The 25121-nt window shown below is 44.7% G+C and overlaps 1 protein-coding gene across 1 annotated transcript; it reads left to right on the plus strand.

Moving 5' to 3' along the window:
• Positions 1-1646: 1646 nt before the first annotated feature.
• MARCO (macrophage receptor with collagenous structure) lies at positions 1647-24588 on the plus strand. The gene is made up of 19 exons (XM_006017919.2): positions 1647-1832; positions 4017-4118; positions 7102-7332; positions 9156-9191; positions 9955-9999; positions 10273-10335; positions 10429-10461; positions 11526-11603; positions 11687-11740; positions 12861-12905; positions 13265-13372; positions 14228-14335; positions 14471-14515; positions 16647-16745; positions 17414-17458; positions 17602-17709; positions 21132-21167; positions 21500-21676; positions 23423-24588. Exons 1-19 carry the CDS (start codon positions 1733-1735, stop codon positions 23551-23553), a joined length of 1644 nt encoding a protein of 547 aa, XP_006017981.1. The 5' UTR covers positions 1647-1732; the 3' UTR covers positions 23554-24588.
• Positions 24589-25121: the final 533 nt, after the last annotated feature.

Raw genomic sequence — 25121 nt, forward strand, 5'->3', positions numbered from 1 at the left:
TAGAAGGCAGGATAGTCCAATACCAGGATGATAAGGCTGGACCGGGAACACCCAGGTCAGATTGGGAAACAAGCCCATGGTACAGGATGGTTTGAGACATTCAAGATACAGAAGAAATGCAATACATACTGGCTGCTGTCAGACGGGGGGGGGGAGAAGCACTCTGCCAAAAGAAGCAGCATATGCATTTGACCCAACTCCGCAGCATCTTTATAAATTGTGTGCTTCAGCAGGGCTTTTCAGCTACCAAATCAAAGCAGCAAAAAAGCTCCACTAAAGCACCTGATCTATACAGACAATGGGCAAGCCGGGTCAAACTAAGCTGTTCTGGGCAGGCACTAGGTTAGGCTTGGGGGCACACTGAATTTAAAGTAAAGCCCCTGTCTTGTTTTGGTTTTTTAAGTCTATAAGCAGCTTTGATAATCGTATAAAAAGAGAACTGGAAAGCAGGGCAACTTTGTAACAGCCTGGGGGAGCCTGCATGGTTTTGTGCTGACTACCTTGTCACAGGTACAAATTCACCAGCTCTTGGTCTGATGTACTTGCTAGACCACAATATGTTAGGGTTGTGTTTGTGTAGACAATAAACCCGGCCAAATCTTTGCCACCAAACCAAGCCTGTGGCCATTCTATTAGACAAGATTAATGTTGGGATCTCCTGGCTACTACCTGTCGACACTCCAGTTCCTGAAACTTCAACACTGACAACTTATCCATAACACCCAACGAGGCCAACAGCAACCATGGCACCAACAACCCCAGATGACAATAACCAGATGGCTTCTGCAGTACCGTTCGCTGATAAAGTTGATCTCATCGTGGATACATTTCTACCTTTCATGAGAGCCCTATGAGTTAATGTCATGCTGAACATAGATCAGCTTGGTCAGCACTAAAGAATTTTACATCGATGCCACTACCAGCTTAGTGGTAGCACCGGTGGGTACCCCAGTGTCCACATGGCTCCCACAGACAGACAGGTTTTTACTAGCATATGCATTAAGCCTTAGTTCTGCATTGTGGCGGGGAGAAAAGGAAGAAAAGACTGCCCCAAAAGTGGTCCAAAGTCACAAAAGAAAGGAGTAGCTCTTCAGCATTCTCCTGGGAGACCCTTCAACCTAGACATCACATGGTCATAGAGCTGGGCACTTGGAAGGATGCAGCCATATGGTAACACAGAGCTCAGGGGACCTGACAGACATAAGATTTAATCCTGATTAGGACACGCCTGTCTGCCCCTCTGCAATCTTTCCCTCCCCATTATACATTACGTGTGCCAGCTGCCAAATTTGGATCTAAGTTTGGATTCTGGACCCCCTCCCCACTCCTGAAAGACCAGAAGGACTCAAGATCTGAGGTCCATGTACAGTTGAGGTTTATTCAGGTTACTTGTTAAACGTGGCTACTCTGGATCAGGATGGGCCGCTTTGGGTCAAACCCCAGAAGATGCCGAGGAACTCCTGTGAGCACTGAACGGAGTTCATGTAACAAGATAAAAGTCCATCCAGATTTTGTCCTGAATAAGCATGAGAGAAAAGCTGAACATTGAAGTTTTATGGCTTTTGAGGAACTGACCATATTACATCAGAAGTGTCCTGCAAGTCTAGAGAATTTGTGCTTAGAGGAAATGCATTTCAGCTGCCATACAAACACAGTAGATGAACAGAAAGATCCTTATTTCCTCAGCATCTGTAATCTGACAGGACTGTAGGTTAGCTACAAAGACTTTCCCATGGAACCTAGAGAAGGACTTTCAAGTGATGTGAAAACATGCCCTGATTCAGGCAATCTGTGGTTTACTTCACCTTGTACCGCTTCCTTTGAAGTCAATGGTAAAGTATTTTTCATTGTTCAATAAGCTAAAATCTTATAACTCTGCTCTATCTGTGAAGAAAACAGCAAATTAAATGAAATTCTATACTTATGATACTTCCACTGCCTTTTTATTCTTTTGCTAAGACTTGTATCTGAATGTTAATAAAGAGATGTACGCGGGGCATATTTCTTCCAGCCAAAAACTAACAATTAGCAGCTATTCTCCAGCCGACGCTGTCACTCTCTCCTGGTGTATTTAAAAAAGCCTAATTATATTTCCATTGTTACACATTTCAATGTCTTAGATACTTACAATATTCAAATCACAAATTCTAACAGAAACTGTACAGCTGAATCTAAATACTTTAACCAGTTGCACTATTAATTCAATTAAAATTATTGTCTTTCTTCAAAGTATACTCTTTAAAACTCAGCATTATATTATATTGCAGCACTCAATAAAGGGCAACTTGCTTGCGATACTTATTGATACCCATGAAATACTTTCCCTCCACAAAGGCTGACATTTTCCCAAGCGGTGGTTTATTTATTTTTTCCTTTACTTTTCAAAATATGTTTGAATCTGTATTAATCTGTTTGTATTTGTTCTTCTTTCCAGCATCCTACTTATTATTCATTAATTTAATTTAATGTATATATAAACTGCTTTTTTTTAAGGAAGAAAAGCATGTATCCCATGCTCTGGTTGGATATTATATTTCTATTTATATATATATATATATATGTATGTATGTATGTATATATATAATATATATAAATATATTTAAACAAACCACACACACACACAATACATTCCTTACATTTGTATGGTCCCAGATTCCTATTAAAAAGAGAGATATTAAAAGGAATCTGGGACCATACAAATACAAGGAATGTATTTTGTGAGTGTGTGTATATACATATATATATATACACACATATATATAAATCTTTCCCCATATAATCCATATATTATATAATAGTATATATCTTAATAAATATCTGATATATATATTCCACACATTGTGGAATTTTTGTACAAAGAAAATGTACATTCCTTACATTTGTATGGTCCCAGATTCCTTTTAATATCTCTCTTTTTAATAGGAATCTGGGACCATACACATGTAAGGAATGTACATTTTCTTTGTACAAAATTCCACAATGTGTCCATATAAATATTACTATTGGCTGGTTTGTGGAAACAAATAGCTAGATAGATAGATAGATAGATAGATAGATAGATAAAACAGGATGTTATAGCCCAAAGTAAAAGCAAATGAGAGACAGCCCAAGCAGAGAAGGAGACTGCACACTGAAATGGACCCAGAAGGACCATGTAGGGAAGTCTCAGGGAGTCAGGATTTCAGCACGGGTACCCCCCAAAACTAAGAGTGGGAGCTGAGGTTGGGGAAGACCTCAGAGCTGTGAGTTCCCTCCTAGAACAAAATGGACAGAGTCTCCGTCTCATCCAGCACCTTCCACAAAATGAACAAGCACAACTGCTCAGGGCAAAAGGGGCCACATTATTTAGGGTACATCTCCATGGTGCCCCCACACTTCTGGGAAGTGTTGCTTTCAAGCCCTCATTCCCACTCGCACACTCCAAACCCAGAACAAGGCCATGCGGTGGGTGGAGGGTGCCCCTAGCACGGCTTCCCCACCTCATTTCTAGGTTGGGCACATCAAGTGAGAGGAGGTGGGAGGACATGCTGAAAAGAGAAGGTCTCAGGAGCACCGGGGATGGGGTAGCTCCAACCAGTGAGAACTCTTTGTGAGCTAAATGGACATTCAGGGATATGAATTTTAGGGTTAGGCATGCTCTATGTCAAGGCAAATGTAAGAGCAATACACCCTTTGATACATGTTCTTGGAGCTTTCAGTGTTAGTAGAAATGTGTGGACAGGGCAGAGTGGCTTTTGTACAGAACAGGGCTTTGATGACCACATTTTTAAAGCTGAAAGCTTCTCACGGGGGTTCTTCTTCCTTCTGTATGAGACAAGAGCTCCACCAGAAACCCTATGTGAGACTCTCCTCGCAGGGATCTCCCCACTCTGCGTTTCAAGAACAAAATGAATGCTTCATTCACATAAAATCAGTCAAGCTATAGCAAAGCAAAAGAAATGAGTGTGCCGTAAGCGAACAGAAGTCATGGGAACAGGGTCTAAAAAGATGCTTGTTTTATTCCAATTGGATTTTAGAGCCACCAACCAGAAAAAAGACTTCCTCATACTGTGCTTGGACTGCACTCATCCTCTACCAGCTTTTGTTAACCGCAGGCCTAGGACTGTTGGCATATAAAGGTAATTGCAACGATCATTTGTCGTAACCTAGAAATCAGGGCACTGTGGGTGATGGGACTGCAGAAACACACTGTAGTAGGTACAGAGTGGCAAAGTACTATAGAGGGCCGCACACTGTGTTGGTTATGTGGGTTGCACCTTGCACACACTCAGTGCTCTTTGCATCCTCCGTCCCTCTCTGCAGTATCTCCGTGTGTCCCATTCCACCTCTATTTCAGGGAGTCTCTGCAGCACCCTCACGCTTTCCCTCATGCCAGGAACTGTGTCCCGCTTCCCCCAACATTTGCCCATCTACCAAGGTCTCCCCCAAGCCACAAGCTCCATATGTTCCCCATGCCACTGCTCCCTGCACCCCTCCAGAGTCCACGTGCCCCTCTACCCTCCTGCCCCCACTTTTCTTATTTTCTTTCTCTCTTCAAGCTCTTCATTTCATTCCACCAGTTAAGACACCATGTTGATCAGGGATAAATAGGCAGGCAGAAGGGGCATCTCCAAGAGCAATAAATAGTGCTCCTAGAAGGGAGCTCACTCCTCCCGGACTGACTCTAAGGGGAGAGTCTGCTGCAAGCTGGAGGGCTTTGTGCATGCTTATTTCTCATGGGAGGAAGCTGAGCTGAGCCCTTTCAGAAGAAGGGCAGAGAGACAGCTCAAAGTGCACTCATCTGCAGTTCCTCAGGGGAACTTTCCGAATGCGAGCGAAGGATCCCGCATGCTCTGAGAGTAGGAAACAGTCTGTCTTCTTCCAGATAGGCATTTGACACGATACACTCCTATCTGGTCATATACATAAAGTCCTTGTGTACTTTTAAACTTTATAAACTTAGGTTGTAGGTATGATTGAAACAATCTGTAAACAGCATTTAAAAGCAAATGTTTTAGGACAACTGGAGTACACAATGCTAGACTTCATAAGTAATAACAAATTGGCAGGGGTCATTGCGGGGCCGCTGGCACAGCTTTATGAGCGCTCGTGGTGCTCTGGCCAGGTGCTAGTTGACTGGAAGAAAGTCAGCGTGGTCCCCATCTTTAAAAAAGGGAAGAGGGAGGACCCGGGCAACTGTAGGCCCAGTAGTCTTACTTCAATCCTGGGGAAACTCTTTGAGAAGATCATCAAGTAGCACATCTATGATGGGCCAGCAGCAGGGATGATGCTCAAGGGCAACCAGTACAGTTTCATTAGGGGCAGGTCCTGTCAGACCAACCTGATTGCCTTCTACGATCAGGTCACAAAAGCATTGGATGCAGGTATCACCGTGGACGTAGTCTTTCTGGACTTCAGCAAGGCCTTTGACACTGTCTCCCACCCCATCCTCATTAAAAAACTAGGTGACTGTGGCATTGATGCCTACACGGTCAGATGGACTGCAAATTGGCTGAAGGGTCGTACTCAGAGGGTGGTGGTAGACGGGTCATATTCGACCTGGGGGGCAGTGGGTAGTGGAGTCCCCCAGGGCTCGGTCCTTGGGCCTGCGCTGTTCAATTTCTTCATTAGTGACTTGAACGATGGGGTGAAAAGCAGCCTGTTCAAATTCGCTGACAACACCAAGATTTGGGGTGAGGTGGGCACACTAGTAGGGAAGGACAGATTACAGCAGGACCTGGACAGGTTACAGGGGTGGGCTAACGAAAATAGGATGGGCTTCAATACTGACAAGTGCAGGGTGCTGCACTTGGGCAGTTGTACCTTGCCGTGCATCTACAGATGCATCTCAAGCAGTTCCAAGGAGGTGATCCTCCCCCTCTACGCAACACTGGTCAGGCCGCAGTTGGAGTACTGTGTCCAGTTCTGGGTGCCGCGCTTCAGGAGGGATGTGGATAGCATCAAGAGGGTACAGAGGAGGGCCACTCGCATGATCCGGGGACAGCAGGGCAGACCCTACAATGAGAGGCTACGGGACCTTAACCTGTTCAGCCTTCACAAGAGAAGGCTGAGGGGGGACCTTGTGACTGTCTATAAACTCACTAGGGGGGACCAGCAGGGTTTGGGAGAGACCTTGTTCCCCCGAGCGCCCCCCGGGGTAACAAGGAATAACGGCCGCAAATTGTTAGAGCGTAGGTTTAGACTAGACATCCGAAGGCACTACTTCACAGTCAGGGCGGCTAGGATCTGGAACCAATTTGCAAGGGAAGTGGTGCTGGCTTCAACCCTGGGGGTCTTTAAGAGGAGGCTTGACATCTACCTGGCTGGGGTCATTTGAGCCCGGTTTTCTCTCCTGCCCAGGGCAGGGGGTTGGATCAGATGATCTACAAGGTCACTTCCGACCCCACTTCTATGAATCTATGAATCTATTAAATTTATTCTTAAATAAGATGGAGCTCCGTGCCGCTATGCTCTGAATATATGACAGTTCCTAAATGACGTTTTCCCAGAGAAGTGGATAGGCAGAGGTGGACCAATTGCTTGGCCACCTCCTTCACCTGACCTGTCGTTGTTGGACTTCTTTTTATGGGGACATGTTAAAGTGTAGTTTATTTGTCAAAACCATGTTCTTTGGTGGAACATAGGGCTAGGATCATCACTGCAATTAGTGCAGTAACTCAAGAGCAACTGGGAAACGTTTTCGAGGAGTTGGAAGATCGGATTGAGCGCTGTATCATGATGGATGGTGGTTATGTTGAAGTCTAGCACTGTGTACTCTAATTGTCCTAAAACTTAAATATATTTGCTTTTAAATGCCTTTTACAGATTGTTTCTATCATACCTACAGCGTAAATTATTAAAGTTTAAAAGTGTACAAGGACTTTATGAAGACCCTGTATATCTGATCATACCCAATCCAAGAGTGATAAGCATGCTATAAATGCCCATGTAAATAGACTGGAGAGTCCTGAAACAGTAAAACTCTCCCCATCCTAAAGGAAAGAAGTGCATTTCTCACAGGAAGCTCAATGTTATTCAATAGAAGAGAACTGACCGGCATAGGAAGAATTTCCTAGATAACCAGGGAGTGGCTCTTTATGCTGAATTGTTTCATTTCCACAGTGTTTAAAATGGAGGAGGGTTTGCATAAACCTCCAGAAGAAGACTACTCATATTTGTCAGAGCATCTAGCCAGCCCTTCCCACAACGAAACATTCCTGGAGGGGAAATCTGATTCCCGGTACCTCAAAAGGGAAAACAAATTAATCTACAGTTTAGCCAAAGAAATCAACATCATTAAAGTCAACAATCAAAACTTAATGATGAAGATGGGCAATATCACACGGATTGCAGGTATTGCTTCTCTTCTCCTTCTCTTTTTTTCAGTGGTTTGTGGTGCAAAGCTCAGTGCAAAGCAGTACAACAGGTAGAGATTTCCATCACTGGGAAATGCACAACTCAGCAATTACCTCCCAGAAGACTTTCAGGAGTTGATTGGATGGGTCAGATTTGCAGCTGGTAAAAATGAGGGTCACAGTGGTAACGTGAATTTATCATCATCATCAGTCCCTCAGGTGCAATAGATTCATAGAGTCATAGATGTTAGGGTTGGAAGGGACCTCAATAGATCATCGAGTCCGACCCCCTGCATAGGCAGGAAAGAGGACAGGGTACTAAACACCGTACTAATACAGACAAGCAGACTTCTCCCAAGAATGCCTGGTGCACTGCGGACCTGCACCAGCAAAGGAATTGGCCCCAAGAGCTCTGCTTTGCCCAGAGAAATGCTGTGCAAGTCCTTTCACCTCTGCATCATTCAAACCCTGCCAGGATCACCTGTGACCTCAACCAGTGAGAAGGTGGCTTATGATGACGTGAAAGGTGACCACATCCCAAGAGACTGTGACAACAGCTGGGGGTTGCTAGGACACAGAAGTGCTATGAGCATGTCCTCTTTGTCCTGAGTACCCACCAGGTATGGAGGAGGGGTTGTAGTCATGGTGGTGACTCTGTGCCTCCAAGAATACCTCAAAGCAGGGGAAAGCCTACAGCTATACTGCATCACAGGCTGCCTTGTGCACTGGAAAGCAGCCTACATGCATGGCCAGCAAATCTGATCCCCAGAGGCCACATCCATCCTTGGTGCTTGTAATAATTATTGCCTATATAAAGCACCACAAATAAACACGTTGCAAAACAAGCCCTAGAACAAAGCATTCAGGAAGGGTGGGCCTGGGATCAGCATGCTAATGTAGTGCTTGAAAGATCTTGGCCCAATTCCCTGCTCTGCTACACATTACCTGAGTGACCTTGGTCGCATCACTTAGTCTCCCTGCCTCAGGTCTTCATCTGCACCTACCTATGTTGAAGACTAGGGTACTATTTACTATAGGAGTACCACGGATGGTGCAGAGTCAGGCTAATGAACAAGCCATGCCAGATTTAATTGCTTCCTTTTCTACTAGCTAATAGTGTGCAAACGGATGTTAACTCAGGGCTGTCCTACTTCTAACCAGCCAGGCTGCAGGCTATGCGAGTGCCTCACTACTGCACCACTCTCATGGTCACCCTGGCCTCAACCTCAGCTCCCCAACCATGGTCACACTGCCATGCTCCCCCCGGGTACCCCAAGACATGCATTCCTCAGGCACCACAGTCTGCCCCGTGCTGCACCCACACTGGCCCTGAGGCAGGAAGTGGAAGCTGGGGGAACCCAGAGACTGCCAGCTGCTGCTGCAGCTGGAGCAATGGGAGGGAGTGGCAGCTCTGTGGAAGCCTGAGGGCTATACATTGGTGTGCTTCATGTTAAATCATCATTCCTGAGTGTCAGGAGAAGGCAAGGACTTTGAGTATAACACTGTTTAGGTACTGAGGTGGTGCGCTCTTCTACCTGCCTACTCCATAGAATGGACACAGGAGCACAAGCTCCAAACCCCCTTCCTGCTCTCACTTCTCTGCTGGGCATGGAGCGGTTCCCAGCACCCGCTTCCCACCAGCCAACGCACTCTGTAACTTTGCTCAGGCCTCTCCAGCATGATCATTCCTCCAGTAGCCAAGGTGATGTTTCCAACTCGCAGATTAATTCTATTAGCTGCAGGTTTGCATACTATGAAATCATTTGGAATCAATTATTAAACACTGATCATTTAAAAATATATATTAAATATCCATTTCAGGGCCACCTGGGAGCAAAGGAAATCCGGGTCCTCCAGGTAGGAACATATTTGAGCAATAAGCAACTCCCCTGTGCTCTCCTCCTCCCTCCCTCCCACTTCACTGTGAAGAATCTGGAATTAGATTTTGTAACCATATTTAATGACTGATCCTGCAAAATCATAAGGACCTGCTGGATTTTATCCAAGAGCCTTGGATCCCCTCTTGCTTGGCCTGCTAGTAGTTTGACTTTGATGCACCATATGGAGTTTTCCCACTGGATACTCCCCACCAAGAGCAACCGGGTGGGGAGCAGTTAGGAGCTGGTAGCACCCCAACTCCATCCCCTCTGCTCACACCCCAGAAGGTCCATTCACAATGTGCGGAACAAGTTGCACCTTCTCTGGGCCTGTAGCAGACTGCTTCCCTCTCCCTACCTGAACCAGGATAGGAACTGGTCAGGAGCTGTGATGTGCCCATAGAAGAGCAGTCACATGCTACTTCTCAATTAGGGTTGAACCTAGAGGAGCCATCTCAGCTGGGCCCATTAGCTTCATCAGGAGTTTCAAGCACTCAACCATGCTGAGGACTGGGCTCTAAAATTTCCCTTATATTCAGGTTGTTTTCCACAGGCTAACTTGGATGGAGTTTTAAAGTAATACCCTGCTTTTTCTATAGTAATGGTAACTGCACCCTTCTCAATTCCCCAAGACCGACACCCAAAAATTTTATGCCAAAATTTTGTGCATGACAGGAGCAATGTTTCTCCATGATATTCTCTCAGTCTATCAGAAACGATGGCTTTTCTTCCATTCAATCCAGGTGCCATAGGGGAAAGAGGACTTCAAGGTGAAAAAGGGAATTCAGGTCAGTGTCCAAGTGTGTCCCCCTCCCTTTCTCCACTCTATGATCCGTCAAGTGCATTGGCTCTGCAGTGAAGAATACATGAGGCCAGGACCTTGCTTGGTGTAAATCAGCAGTATGTAATATACAGTCAGTGAAGTTACCTTGGTTTACACCAGTGAGACTCTAGCCCATGGTATGCATTGGAATGTGACGAAATCCCAGTCCCATTCAAATCAAAAGCAGCCTGTATTTGGCCCGAAGCTTTGTATTTCCACTTGGCAAACCCACTTCTAGGTCAGAAGGGAGACATCGGCCATCAAGGACCATCTGGAAGCAAAGGAGAACCCGGGCCAAAGGGTAAGCAAGGAACCGCTGCATTTCAGGAGGGGAGGACCTATTTCATACTGGAGCAAAGCAGAGCAACATAAGAATAACTCTCTTCTATTGTAGGTGATGGACTTCCTGGGGCAAAAGGAGAGAAAGGTAAGGCATGGAGGGGAACAATCTTGCATTATAATATCAGTGATCAGAAGGAGGGCTCAGTGGTTCAAGCACTAACTAGGGTTTAGGAAAAGAGGGTTCAGTTCTCTGCTCTGCCACAGACTTCTTGCTTGACTTCAGTCCAGCCACTTAGCTTCTCTAGGCACGTTCAGTATGCACAAGCACACGTGCAGTATGCACACTGCACACACGGCACATGCAGGCATTCCCTGAGCTGCTAATTTGCAGTGCAGGGTTGGGGGGAGGGTTTGACACTGGCAGATCCTGGTGTCAAAAAAACCCACACTAGAATAAAGTAGCATGGTGCACGTGGAGGCAGCATTCACTGCCTGAAACCAGAGCCTGGCCAGCTGGAGCCATACTCCAGATGCTAGCCAAACTCCCTGCTGCAAGATCATCACCACTGGAGCCCCAGGAGGCTCCCAGGACCCCATGTAAGGTTGCTAGAGTCAGCCCAGGTACTGGCCCCAGCCTCCCCTACCCCACCCGGGGCAACTTGCCGCATGCCAGAGCATGCACGCACGGGTGTTCGCCAGGGACAAATTGTGGTGGCACAACTATGTGCTGCTGCTATTTGTCCCCGGGGATATGCACATGCATGCTTGTCTGGATGCAGCCTCTGTGTCCAAAGGGCTGTAGTGATGTACATACCCTACCACTTTCTGTGAGCCAATACAGCAACAGGGACCATGTGCATATTTCAGGTATAAAAAGGCCCCAGTTTTCAGAGATTTCTCAGCGCTTTAATTTCAATGCCTACAAATAGCCTGGGGTGCCCAATTTTATGCATGTGGATTTGAAGGGTTTTGGCCATTGTTTTGAACCTGCCTTAACACATCCCACTGCACAGCTTGGAGAGCCCCTACCGTCCACCTCTATTTCACTCCAATCACTTCTAGGTAAAGTCTAATATGATTTTGCAGCTGCATGTTTGTAACTGGCCAGTACTCAGCTCTGCCAGGGAAAGGAAGATGTGGTTTTGTTCTTCACCAAAAAATGAATGTCATTGCTTTATTGCTCCCCAATGCACTTTCAACATCAACCAGGAGAAAAAGGTGTCACAGGATCTTCTGGCCCAGCTCTGAAAGGGGAACCGGGTTCACCTGGACAACATGGAATACCAGGTAGCTATCTACCAGCCTTTCCCTATCTGTATAAATGTTGTGCTGCTTAATACTCAGACCACATCTTGCCTTCTATATTTTAGGCATACCAGGAAACACAGGTCCTCCAGGTGAAAAAGGAAACAAAGGAGAAACAGGTAATGAAGGATGAGTAGCAGCACCTCCTGTAAGATAATATAGGTAAAGACCTGATGGCACAAAGCTCAGTTAAACCAAGCGAGGTAGGAGAGAGCTGCATGCTTCCCATGGGGGTTTATAGGCTCGGTGCAGTAAAAGGAGAGTGCAAACAGAACACTGTTTCTCAGAGATGAGAGTCCTACCATAAGAGCCAGGCTGATACAGTACGATTATATCCATCACTTTCTTGTAAGACCCATACTAAAATGAGGATGTAACCAGAAGTTGTCTAGTCCAGATTTCCTGGTTTTGGGGAACCAGCGTTCGGACCAAATTCTGACCTCATTGACACTGGACTAAATTGGGAACGCACTATGCCGGATTCCTAATTTTCCACTGGTAAAAATAAGAAATGTCCTTTCCTTAGGACTAAATTCTGGAAGCTTTGTTTAACCCAAAAGAGCTGGGCTAATGCATTGTATGAAAGGAATACCCCCACCACTCACAATGTTGTACCCACCTGGCTGCTAATTTCCTTCTCGGTTTAGGGCAACGACAGACACCGAGTCCGTCAGGTCCTTTCCCTTCTTTCCCTCGGTGTCTCCTAGCGTGCACATCAAGAACCCACGTGTTCTCTGACTCCAACCCCCAGCACCGATCTCCAAACCTTTCTGCAGCGTGAGGACACCAGTTTCATACATAAGAGCCCTCACAGCTAGTCAGGAGGCGGCAAGATTTGGTCCTTTGTCATGTAAAACCTGCTGCCCCTCTCTCTCTCCCATCTGTGGTTCTTGGCTACATTTATGCTAAGCAAGCTTTCTAAAAATCATCCATTCATTATCTTTCCTGTTGCACAGCAGGATGCACAACAAAGAAATATAACCTCGGGCCAAGCCCTGTGGTTCATTTCATGTGTATTATAATCCTATAGCTGAGGGCTGTTCCAAGAAAAATCCCCACTGCGTGAATAAGGACAGCAGGATTTGGCTCACAGACATTTGGCCAGATCCTCAGCTAGTGTAAACCGGCATAACTCCATTTGACTTCAGTTTAGGGGATCTGCCTGTTTACACCAGTGATCTGATTGGTCCATTTTTATTGTTTATTACACTTACTAATATATATCTGTTGGGATTTCAGGAATACAAGGACCTAAGGGGGCACAGGGAAGCCAAGGTGTCCAAGGTAATGCTTTCCTTCTGTAATATAATTTCCTTGGGGGCATACAGTAAGACTTCTGATTTTGCTCTCAGTCACTTGTGTAAATCGGGAGTCGCACTACTGAAGTTACCAGAGAAACCTATATAAAACATCGTAAATGAGACCAGGCAGGATGTTCTATTTGATTGCACATCCTTAGGGTCAGTGATATCAGTGACCCACATCTAGTTCAAGCATAACTGAATTGGTCTAATTGGAGTCACTGTGGTTTCACCCCAAGAGCAGAATGTACTTGTACGTTGCTCTGCATCGCAGGTGGGAACGGTCCTCTGACACGGTATTGGATCCAGCATGGCATCTGAAGTCTGATATTTTCCATCCAGGTTTAAATGGATCTCCGGGTGAAAAGGGAACCAAAGGAGATGCTGGCTTTGCCGGGGCAAAAGGTGAACAAGGCGTGAGAGGAGATAAAGGAGACATGGGCCCCGCAGGTAAGATTATGTATGTGATTACTGTTCTCCAGATAATTTTAACCAACTTTCCTGCTTTGCCAGTGAGCCTGTTCTGTCTACTGTAAAATGCACTCTCTCTAGACAAGTGGTTTGCTTTAGCTCTGAACAAGGGGTTACTTCTCCATAAAGGAACGGGATGAATAAGGTAATTTGTCTTATTTGAGGGATTCCATTTTGTGTCTTGCTCCAGGGAGGGTGGCTCCTCCAAAAATGCTGACTCCACACCATAAGTTTTAATAGTCTCTTTTGGAGAGAGGTGCGTGTAATGAAAACAGCAGGTATTTAATTATCGGCATATCCCTGATCCTAACGTTCGTGTTTATAGCAGGATTTATAGGGTATAAACTAATGTAATATAATTTATATGCACAGGCATGTGTATATTTGGTTAGTTCTAGTGGTAGTAAAGCCTGTTTCTGAGTGGTTTATATCCCTTTTAAGCCAGAATTTTGTGTAAATTAAACAGAAGAATTATGCAGCATGTCTCTCTTGCGTAACTTGCATTAGATTGGTATTCGCCACCCTGGTCCGAGATGTGGATAGGGAGAACAAAGTGAAGAGAGGATAGAGAGGAAACACAAAGGAGATCAAGGGCACAAATGAGTGCAGAATTGTGAATTCTGCAAAACAGAGTTGCAGTCACTTTTGAACTATTGTATAGCCCCACTTTCACTGTCTATCCTGAGCCTCTTGGTTGCCGATTGAAGATGCCGGAGATCTATAAATGCAGAAATCAAACTAAACCCTGATCCCACTGAGGCCAAAGATAGATCCACTAAGCCCAGTAAGATCAAAAAATGAATCAGTAACTCTATCTATTCTACTGTTCAACAGGTCCACAAGGAAGGAAAGGTGAAATGGGTGAGAAGGGAGACATGGGGCCAAGTGGACCAATTGGTGCTCCTGGAAGCAAGGGAAACCCAGGCCAGCCAGGCTCCAGTGGTATGTGAGCAGGGCAAAATGCCCAATGTGGAGGGTGGGGGAGCAGGGTGGTGGGACTGCTAGTGGGGAGGGGAGATGCCATGTCTCACAACTGGTACAGGTCTCGCTGGCACTAACATTCATGTTGTATTGAAGGCGGCGCAGGAACACAGGGCCTTCCTGGACAGAAGGGAGAGGCAGGTAGGTTGTGCAAGCAAAAATGGCTCTTCCTGTGTGTATAAACCTGACGTCTGTTAAAGGCCTGTTTAATGAAAAAGAAATCATTTGCTGCTGTAAATGGGCTAAGCCAATCCACTTCAATAGAGCTATGCTGATTTACAGCACAGGTCAACCAGCCCTTAAAGTTTAATTTAAATGAAAAAACCCATCAGCGAGGAAACCTCATTTATCCCAATCCCCAAGGAAGAGTATCAGGAAAAGTGACAGTCTTATTCTCTCTTTTCTCCCTTGACCCTCCATCCCCTCCCCACAGCTGATGTGCTGGTTACAGATCCTAGCCTTGACTCTCCTCTTGCAAACTATCTGCTGGGTAGTTCCACTGAATCCAGTGCGGCTGCATTTCAGTAAATAAGGAGGAAAAGGAAGGATCTTTATTCTATATAGTAACAGATTTCAGAGGCAGGAGACCCCTGAAGTCCTCCATAATATAAGCTATAACATTTCATCCAGTAAGTCCCTGTGTAAGTCTTGATGTACCCTTGTGTGATACCAGTTTCACTCCACTAAAGAAGCAGCAGCATGAAACTGAAATAACACCGTGTTGAACCAAAGGCCCCTTTTTTCAAATTCTAAATTCATTTCTTCTTTCATAGATTTCATAGACATTAGGTCTGGAAGGGACCTTGCAAGATCATCAAGTCCAGCCCCCTGCCCCAGGGGCAGGAAGTCAGCTGGGGTCAAACGATCTCAGCAAGATAAGCATCCAAATGTTTCTTAAAAGAGTCCAGAGTAGGTGCTTGCACCGCCTCTCGGGGGAGTCTCTTCTGGGCCTTGGGGGCTCAGACAGTAAAGAAGTTTTTCTTTATGTCCAGCCTAAAACGGTCGTGGAGGAGTTTGTGACCGTTTGACCTTGTCATCCCTTGGGGCACTCTGGTGAACAGACTTTCCCCCAGATCCTGATATACACCCCTATATACATATATAAATTTCTGGCCTGGCTGGTTCATTTTGTCATTGAGATATGGAAGTCCCTCTCTGATTTTGCTAAGAATCAGTTTTATGCCAGTTTAACTTCATGAACTTCCTTGGATTTGCTCCTGATTTAGTTTAGTGGAAGTGAAAGGCATGCTGGGCTGGTCACACCTGGAAATACTGAAGTTTGTGTAGTTGTTTCCAGTCTATGAACATTTCCCCTGTGGTTGCTTATAGATGGAGTGTTTTCATGCTGTTATGGAAGCTGCAATGCCATTTTCTCTCTAGGATTTGGGAACTATGCAGTAGAATTATTTCACGTATAAAATTTTGTGAGATGGCCCAGACAATCTATAAAAAAAGATGTCTTCTTCTATTAACAACTGTAGGCTTACTAATTTCTAAATAAACCTATGAAATTTCCATAGAAGCCTACTAGCCTCATTCCAGTTACATTTTAAAGGATACTTCCACAAGGAACTACTCAAATTGGTGTGCAAATTCGTTGTTCATAGCTAACAGCTGGTCTATTCCTGCCATGGAGTGAGTCTATGTCAATGGTGCATGAAAAAGGGTGTGAGGGTTGGGGAGGATACCGGTCATTAAGGTGGCTGTGGTATAGTAGACACGGCCAAATTTAGCTATAAGTTAGCTAGCTCAGGTACCAGTAGCAGGACAGCCATGCCAGCACAGAATTTATCACGGGCTACACAATGCTTCAGAGAAGCTGGTTCACATGCTGGTGGCCGGTTCATGCTGAGCTCTGTGATTAGACTAATACCAGTACCTAACCAGCTATAACTACAGAAGAAACTGCAGTGTAGACATACCTTGGGAGCAGGTATCTCCTACTTTCACATATATACCCCAGTCCCATTACAGGTCATGTGAATCATGTGCATGCAAAAAAGGGCAGAATTCAGCCTAGATTCTGTAGGGCTCTGTAGGATCCCCAAAGTAGAAATGATCTGCAGGCTGGATGCCCTGCAGCCTTGCCTGTAGTGGGATTATTTCCCCTGAGCAGGTGAGGATTCTGGGTTGGAAGCAATGGACCTTATTTTGCCTTCATGCTGCATAGGGGTAAACTTGGATCAGCAGAGAAGCAACCTGAGATACTGCAGATCACTTTGATTCTTCTCCTTTAAATTTACCATTTTTGGTGCTGTTCTTCAACTTTAAGGTTTAAAAGGAGAGTCTGGCTCACCAGGACGTCCTGGTTTGGATGGAGCACATGGCCAGAAGGGGGAGAAAGGACAACCTGGGCTCCCTGGACTACCAGGTACACACAGCTGTCAACCATTGTAATCCAGTATTATCAAAATAAGTCCTTATTATGTTTCTAATCTAGACAGACAGGAGCAAAAGGAGAAACAGGAGACAATGGAATAGCATGTAAAGGGAGAATCAAACTAGTTCAGCAACAGCAACACAGAAGGAGATTTGCTGGAAGGAGTCATGGGTCACCGAGAGGTGCCCCCGTGCTGTGGCATGCACCGAACTCTCCCAGGCAGCCTTGAAGAAAGTTCATTTACTGATGTGGCTCTGGCAAGGACCTTTTGAGTGTCTAGAAAGGTGTCCTGTTTAGCATTGTTATAAAGCATAAAAAGACCTCTGAGTAATCCTTTAAGATTATTGGAAAGAACAATGAATTTCCCCAGACATGTTTCCATGCAATGCACTCTGGTGATGTTGGCATGTCATGAATGGAAAGTTTGCTTTGCTTGCTTGCTTGATTTATCTATTTATTTTTGGGCCAAACTAGCTAAGTTAGTTTTTACCTTTTATATACCGTATGCCTTTTCCATAATTCATTCACTGGCATGCCTTCCCTTCTGAGACAATTGAAAATTGATTAGACAATAGATATTCTAATCTATTTATTATTCTAACCTATTTATTCTAATCTGGGATTTAACTAGTAATTTATTTTGGTTTTGATGATTCTAGGCCCTCTAGGACCAAAAGGAACAAAGGGAGATCATGGCATTCAAGGTAAAGCACTTCGCCTACTGAGCAATTGGTTATTTACTCGGTCAAGGACTGTAGATGGACTATTTTGCTGTTTTCTTAAGGCAAGCATGCTCTTTTCTTTGGAGCCAAAGAAAGATATTCACTCCCCAGTATTTTTCACCTAGGTTTGAAGGGAATCAGTGGTGAAAAAGGAAGTCAAGGGAGTGTTGGAAGTCCTGGCCCAAAAGGTGAACCAGGAATTAAAGGATCCAAAGGAGACACTGGACGCACTGGTAAGACTGGTTGCCATGGCTTCTGATGAGCCGGTGGTATGTTTTGCATTTTGTACACGTGGGTATAACAGCGGGACACAGACTGGTCTCTGATTCAGCTTCATGCTTGCCTTCCATTATGAATATGATCCACCACCAACTTACCCCAAACAAACCCAAGCCACTTAAAACTGTTGATGCTACCTCCCATGCTCAAGATAGCAATGCATCAAACTAAACACAAAGAAAAATCTCATCCCAGTTTATATCCCTGCTCGCAAATTGTAAGACTAGATTTTTTTTTAAGATATGACTATGTCATCTCTACCCTCACTACTGCACATCACACAAATAAAACATGAAAACTGTGAACCTAAATCATTACGATTCCCTAATTTTAGTAACAATAACTGTTTACAGCAATCATTCTCATTATCCATTTTTTGTGACCATCAGCATTCAAACCTTAGCTTTACTCCCATAAAATTCTTCTTCATTTGCTTTAAAAATATAACAGCTCATATTAAGTGGCACGTACTAGGTTCTTTGGCCTGCTCCACATATAAGCCTTTTCTTGTAATGAAGGCAAAAGTGACAACTTTAAACTTAAAAAAGAGCTTGAATGGTAGAAACAAAAGACAGAATTGTTCTACTGGGCAGAAAAAATGTACTGATAAATGGAAAAATGACTCAGAGCAACTTGTAGCCAACTGTGGCCATACCAGGATCACAGGAGCAGTATTTTGTCCATAATGCTGAATTCTTAAGCAATTTTCTACAGTGCTCTAAAGTAGACACAACAGCTTTCCTTTTACCATCACTCATCTCTGCCTCCTTCTTTCATAAAGTTGCCTCTTAAAGGAGAATATTTTAGTGCAGCCATTACAAGGAAAATTTCACTTGCTGCTTGCGTCTGAGTCCATATATTTCTTCCAGACACTACATTAAGGCAATGATGCAGCACAGGAACCTATTTCACACATCTTTTTCTGTCTTCAGATAACCAGCAACAAACTGAGGAGGAGTGCCGTGCCAGGCTGCTTTGTCTGCCTAGGTCACTCTTCCATGTTTGCTAACAGAAGGACATGGACTGGTCCAAGGCAGGCAAGGACTTGGGAGAGTCTCAGTTCACACCCCTCAGGTCACCAGCAAGTTGGCACAAAGAAACAGAAGACACTGCACAGTGGTCACATCTACTGTAGACTATCTAGACTAGACTAGCTCCACAGTAATCGGTTTGATTTGAAACTGCTGTTCCATTTCGTTTTGTTGATGCTGTTTCGACGTTTTGCCCATAGGCTATAATGGGGACGTTCAAAACAGCCTCCGTCATCCAGCAGGCAGATCGGGGGCCCGCAACCCCGGGAGGGCTGCGGGGGCTGTGCCAGTCCTCCTGGGGTTGTGGCCTCTGATCTGCCTGCCAGAAGAGGGAGGGAAGCTGGGTGCTGCCGCCTGGGACCGGGGTCCTGGGGAAGGGAACTGAGCCCAATTGCTCAATCTTCATCCTGCCTGGGATCAATTGGGCTGGGGAAGGGAACTGAGCCAGATTACTCAGCTCCTCTCCCCAGCGCCATGATCAGTCTGGGGAAAGGAACTCAGCTCAGCTGGGCTCAGTCCCTTTCCCCATCCAGATTGTAGTGCTGGGGAGGGGAGCTCAGCTCAGCTGGGCTGAGTTGCCTTCCCCAGCTCGATCGTAGGGCTGGGGAGGGGAACTGAACCTGGGCTCAGTTCCCTTCCCCTGTGCTGCTATCAGCTTCCCGCAGCTGGGCCATGGGAGGCGGGGAGAGCCAGGGCTGCGCTCCCCGCCTGGCTGAGCCACATGGGGCTACGGAGCTCCTGGGAGCGCAGCCCTAGTTCTCCCCTTTCTCCCACCACCTGGCTGCTTCGAAACTCGAAATGTTTCGAAACATTTCGACTAGCCTCGTTTTGTTTCAAGGCTGTTTCAAAGCCCTTCGTTTCGTTTCAATTTTGCTGTTTCGAGCTCAAAATGAGTCAAAACAGCGTCAAAATGAAACAGCCAGTGAAATTTCTCACAGCCCTACTAATTAATAGTACTATTTACAAGTAGTATCCTGCTGCAGAGTTTTTGACTCCACAGCAATGCATGTGTAGACACTGCCCTGGCTGACTGGGGCAAAGGGTGCTTTAGTGCAGGGATTGCCTGCCAGCTAGTCCCATAGTGGAGTGCCCTCATGCCCCAACCAGCCCCTCCACAGCATGTTGAGCTGGGGGGAAGCAGCTCATTCAAACCGTGCCCTGGGAGCAATAAACTTCAGAGTAATAAACTCCAGATTGTATTACTTTGTATTCGTTGCATGTGTAGACACATCCTGTGTAAAGCAAATTACTCCTCGGGAGCATGTGGGGAGCCTGAAAAGAGTCATGGGCATCTGGGGAGATGAAGTCTGTCTTTCCAGGCTCCCACTTGCTCACAAGGAGTAATTTGCTTTACACAGGATGCTAAGGCAAACATTTTGAGATGATCTAGATTATTTTTTTAAACTACTTTTCCAATCATTTTTAAATATCTACACTCTTCCCTTTTGCTTTACATTTTTAAATACATATGATCTCTCCTTTGGACCCAAGTAGCTCAGCAAAAATGGGGATCTTGCTTGTTGTTGCAGTTTAGAAAGGAAACGGGTCGTGGGGTCAGGTTTTTCTTTGATACAATCCTGTTTATTTACAAAGGCTTGTACAAAGTCGTGTTTCCCCGTGGAAGCAAACAACATGCGACAGTGTCTTTGCTCGGAGCTTCAAGCCTCTTTCTGCCAGTCAGCATTTTGCCTCAAAAAAGCTCTCTCTCAGGGCTTTTCTTAGGGCTGTCCTCTCTCTGTCTGAGGAAACCATGTCCTTGGCTTTTCTCTACTTTCCCTGTGTCTGATCTGGTGGTGTTCCCCCTCTGTCTTATTCACAGGTGTACACACACATGCATACACACACACACACACACACACACACACGTGTGTGTCTACACAAACAATAGCTGGTGAGACACCACTGCCCACATTATTCAGATGTCTCAGTGGCAATGCAGGGATCCCTGCTTTGGGTAAAATGAACCTGTGCTTTTGGTCTGGAAGCAATTCTAGTTTATCATAAACGAGCTTAATTCTTTCTACTGTCTTATGTATGACACCCCCAAGCTTCACAAGGCTCCAATAAAATACATTTCTTTGTGATTTAGTACCAGAAGACCTTTTAATCAGGATAATTCACTGAGGATAGAGTGCCATATAGCATACCCCTGCTTTTTTTAACATGCTGCTATCCTGCCACAAGACATTAACCACATCAGGGATTTCATCCTACAGGGGACTAGGTTTTGCTTGGTTATAGGCTTGTATCTCTTAACTGCACAGCTGTAAGACAAATGATTGTGATTATTACCTTTATCTTGAAATTATGTCAAATGCATTTCTGTTCCTTTAATAATTAAACAGGTCCCCAAGGCCCTAAAGGCGACACCGGTGACAGAGGTAAGGGGTTTCTTTTTCTTGTTCTCCAGCACTACAATTCTACAGTATTAGGTCTAATCTGTATTCCATACATTCATGCTTACCTTAAATATGGGCATAATCTCACTGAAGACAAAAAGGAATTAACCATGGTTTTTAAGTTAACCATATTTGCAAGTGTTTGCAAAATCAGGGGTCTGAACTGAGATGATATTTGCTAGACATAACCTGTTTTCTATGTGGCTGTGTTTATTTGAAGATGAACATTCATCTGCATTATTGAATTCTCTACTTTATGCACTGTTGTCACGTGTTATAATTGGGGTCATTACCCTAACTTTCTAACCCTCCAGGTAGAACCCATTCCACTGTCAGAATCAGTGGAGGAGGTCATCGGGGCCGCGCTGAAATCAACCACAATGGAGAATGGGGAACAATATGCGATGATGACTGGGACATCAAAGATGCAAAAGCGTTCTGCAGAATGCTTGGATATACCACTGCAGCTGCAGCCTTTACTGCAGCTGGAGGTAAGTTAATAATTAATCATGCAAATAGCCAGCTAAATACCTGGCCTTGAAATGCAACCTACATTCAGTCTATATGGAGACCACATGTGCTGGCCTCATGCCATCCACACCTGCCCCAGACAGACCTGGAGATATGGATCTGGAATTAGTTCAGTCCAGAGTATGCCAGTAGGTTGGGACCACTTTTGTTGTACATGATTTTTGCTATTCATAGTAGCAACTCTCATAATTCTTCCCAATGCTAAGCTTGAACAAAATCGGTACACGTTTTCTGTTGGTGAATCCTGACATCTTTGCGCACACATGTGGTGGAGGGCTCTTCAGTCTTGCTGCCTTGAAGAACAACTGTAGACTTTTTCTTATATTCTCTGTCTCTTTACTACTAGGTACTTTCATTTTTCCATTGTCAAAATTCCCACCCAGTTGCCCCAAATAGAAGCAATGGTCCCAGCCCTTCCACTACTAGCAAGGTCCACAGGCATCCTGCTTAAGAGAGTGTAGTATTGAAACCTTTGCTAGGCGATTATTCTAGCCAAGGATGGCAAAAGGTAATGTACTTATAGTAAGTCATATGTGACAACTGGCTATAAGCTATTCAAATATAAGGATGACTAACAGAAGCCAGGTTTCTAGAGATACTGGTTTTACATCCCTTTGACTGACTGAGATTCTATGTTGGTTCACCCAGCTAATTAAAATGGAGACCTTTTCCCTCTTGGTCCCCAAATGTCTCTCACAACCTGAACTCAAACTCTTCCAAAGTTCACAAAAGTTCACTGAACTCTTTCTGGTCACCCCTCTTACAAATATTTTTTTCTGACCCTGCACTTCCTACTTCTAGCCTAAGATCGATGCAGAAGTACTGCAGTAATATTATAAAGGCTTCTCTTCCAAAATTTCCAGCCAGGTTTTGCTAACCTGGCTAAAATATGGAGAGTTTAGTTAAAAGCACCCATCCTAAATCTCGGCATAGTCTTGGCTGTGTCCTTTTATTAATGACAAGTAATTCAATGTAAAGGTGCCCAAAGCCAGGGAAGCAAATCATATCTATATATGTCGCAAAGCATGACAAAAAAGAGACTTCCTGCAACATAGAGAAAATTAAAATCTCCACCTATCAGATCAATGGTTTACCCTCATCCCTGCACTTTCAGCTGCTCATTAGGCATTCCTTTTAGCACCGTCACTGGTAGCAAATGATGGGAGTCTTCCCTGCCCATACGATGACACAAAGGGAAGCGAGAGGTACACAAAGAGGAAGCCACTTCCCCTCTTTGCACTGACTCACCATGGCGGTGGTCTGTACACAGCATTCTCTCCTCCTCCAAAGGGTTACTTGCACTACAGTTCCCAGATCACTGAAGATTGTATCCTCTACCAGACCACTGGTCCCATTCTCCTGGACAAGGAGAAATGGCTGGGGTTGTGGCTGTCCCCAGACAGGACATCCACGTGGTTCAAGATGAGATGTGTGCTGCATTCGGAACTTGGCAGCAGTGAGTTATTTTCTCTTGAGAGCAGGGAGGGAATTCTGACTCGGTCACATTTCCTTTCCAAGACTCTTCCTGCAGCAACCTGGTCCTGCATCTTGGGCAATGCCTTGAAGCTTAGCGTTGTCCTAAGCAAACTGCAGAACTAAAGGACTGTCTCATTCACCATTAAGGCTGTCCCTGGGGGCTGTAGGTTTCTGTCTCCTTCAGCTTATGGCTATTGACTTTTTTATTTTTAACCATGTGTTCCCAACAGGTTCTGGAAAGATTTGGCTCGATAACGTGAACTGTAATGGATCTGAAATCTCTCTATATGACTGCACTAAACCTGCCTGGGGTGAGCACAACTGCAACCATGGTGAGGATGCCGGTGTTGAATGCAACTAAGAGAAGCACTACAAACTGCACTCTGATGGAAACCATCTTTGATGATTTTGTGGCATATCTATTATGGCACATAGTACAGGCTGGAACGTAATTCTTGGACTCTGCATTATATCTTGGCTTCTTTACCTGATAATATTTACCAATGAGGCATGTAATTGTTCCATAAATTGGTAACAACTGCCTGGCCACAAGAGACTCAGCTGCTACAAAAAAAGCAGAGACATCAGGAATAAAATACTCAGCCAGTGCATGTACTTCATAGCTCTCCAAATAACCTGCCTCATACTCCAAAAAGCTCATGTTATTCCAGAAAAGGATGGTCACAAGTTAAAGGCCAAAAATAGGAGTGTAGAGATATACCACTGTCCCCAGGTCTACCAGAAACCTCCTTTGTGACCTCAGGCAAATCATTTAACCCGTCGCTTACTTCCCCAACCTAGTAAAGGAATAGTGGCTCTCTGGAGAGATTACTTTTTATAATATTCAAAAGGACTTCCAGATCTTCAGATATAAGATGCCACCGAGAAATAAAGCAGGTGCATATACTAGCAAGAGTAACACTCAGGCAGCAAGTGGTTAACAATTAAGCTTAAGAACTGCAAATAATTCTCCCATCTGTGTACATAACACACAGCTCCCATCCTTACTGCATGTGTTATACAGAGCCATGGCTGAGACCGCAACTTTTATTTCTGATGACAGCTTTCTCTCAAAGACCTCTATAAATATGAAGCCTAGAACATGTTGGATGGCCAGTGAGTTAAGTACACTGCAGCTTGTTTATAACCACTTTGCTTTAAAGAAAAATAAGTTTTCAAGAAATGCTTTCCTTTGCTTATTGTTAAAACTTGCAAGCATCTTTCTTCTACGCCATAATATGGATTAACATAGAAAGGGAAGCCTCTCCAGGCAGCGTTGTGGAGGTTTGATTACAAAGGCAGCATTGATTCTAAGAAGAGTAAGGGAGAGAACTACATTTTGTAATACTATGTCATATAAATGAAGCTGCTTACACTATTTACAATAAAGGAAATAATGAACAGTATCTGTCTTCTTATTTTAGCAGATACCTACGTGGGCTTTCTCTGATCTTGCTTCTTAATGGGATGTGGGATGGGAGGTCTGTCAAAATTCTCAGGCTAGACTATGAGGTCTTTGCTTAATTTGTACTCAGTCAAAATTTCCATTAAAGACTAAGGTTTGGTACATCTCCCGCAGCAATTCAGAATATTAAAGTTGTCACATCCAACTTTTGAAAGTCATTCAGGAGTATCTGCCTCTGGGGAATGATATCTCCATACTCATCGCCACACTCACACTCACCACCCTCTACACTTCCCACTCACCACTATGAAATCTGCATGTCTTACAGGTTTTTATGATCTAAACATGGCTTACATTGGTTTTTACCTATGCCCAGGCCTTGCTACATGTTTCCGTGTGTAATACCCGTCTGTGAGTCAGAATGATGAGGGCGGCAATCGACTGCTGTGCTGGTGGATATGTCAGAGACCTCTGTTGACACACAATATTTGATGACCCAATGAATCCTGTTGTTGGCAAGAGGC

This window comes from Alligator sinensis, unplaced genomic scaffold, assembly GCF_000455745.1.
Source record: "Alligator sinensis unplaced genomic scaffold, ASM45574v1 scaffold4_1, whole genome shotgun sequence".
NCBI classification, from domain to species: Eukaryota; Metazoa; Chordata; order Crocodylia; family Alligatoridae; genus Alligator; species Alligator sinensis.

Coding starts and splice junctions, on each gene's coding strand:
- MARCO (XM_006017919.2), top strand. CDS start 1,733: ATGGAACCTAGAGAAGGACTTTCAAGTGATGTGAAAACATGCCCTGAT. Junction 1,833..4,016: donor CGCTTCCTTTGAAGTCAATG/GTAAAGTATTTT, acceptor ATTGGATTTTAG/AGCCACCAACCAGAAAAAAG. Junction 10,462..11,525: donor TGGGGCAAAAGGAGAGAAAG/GTAAGGCATGGA, acceptor AACATCAACCAG/GAGAAAAAGGTGTCACAGGA.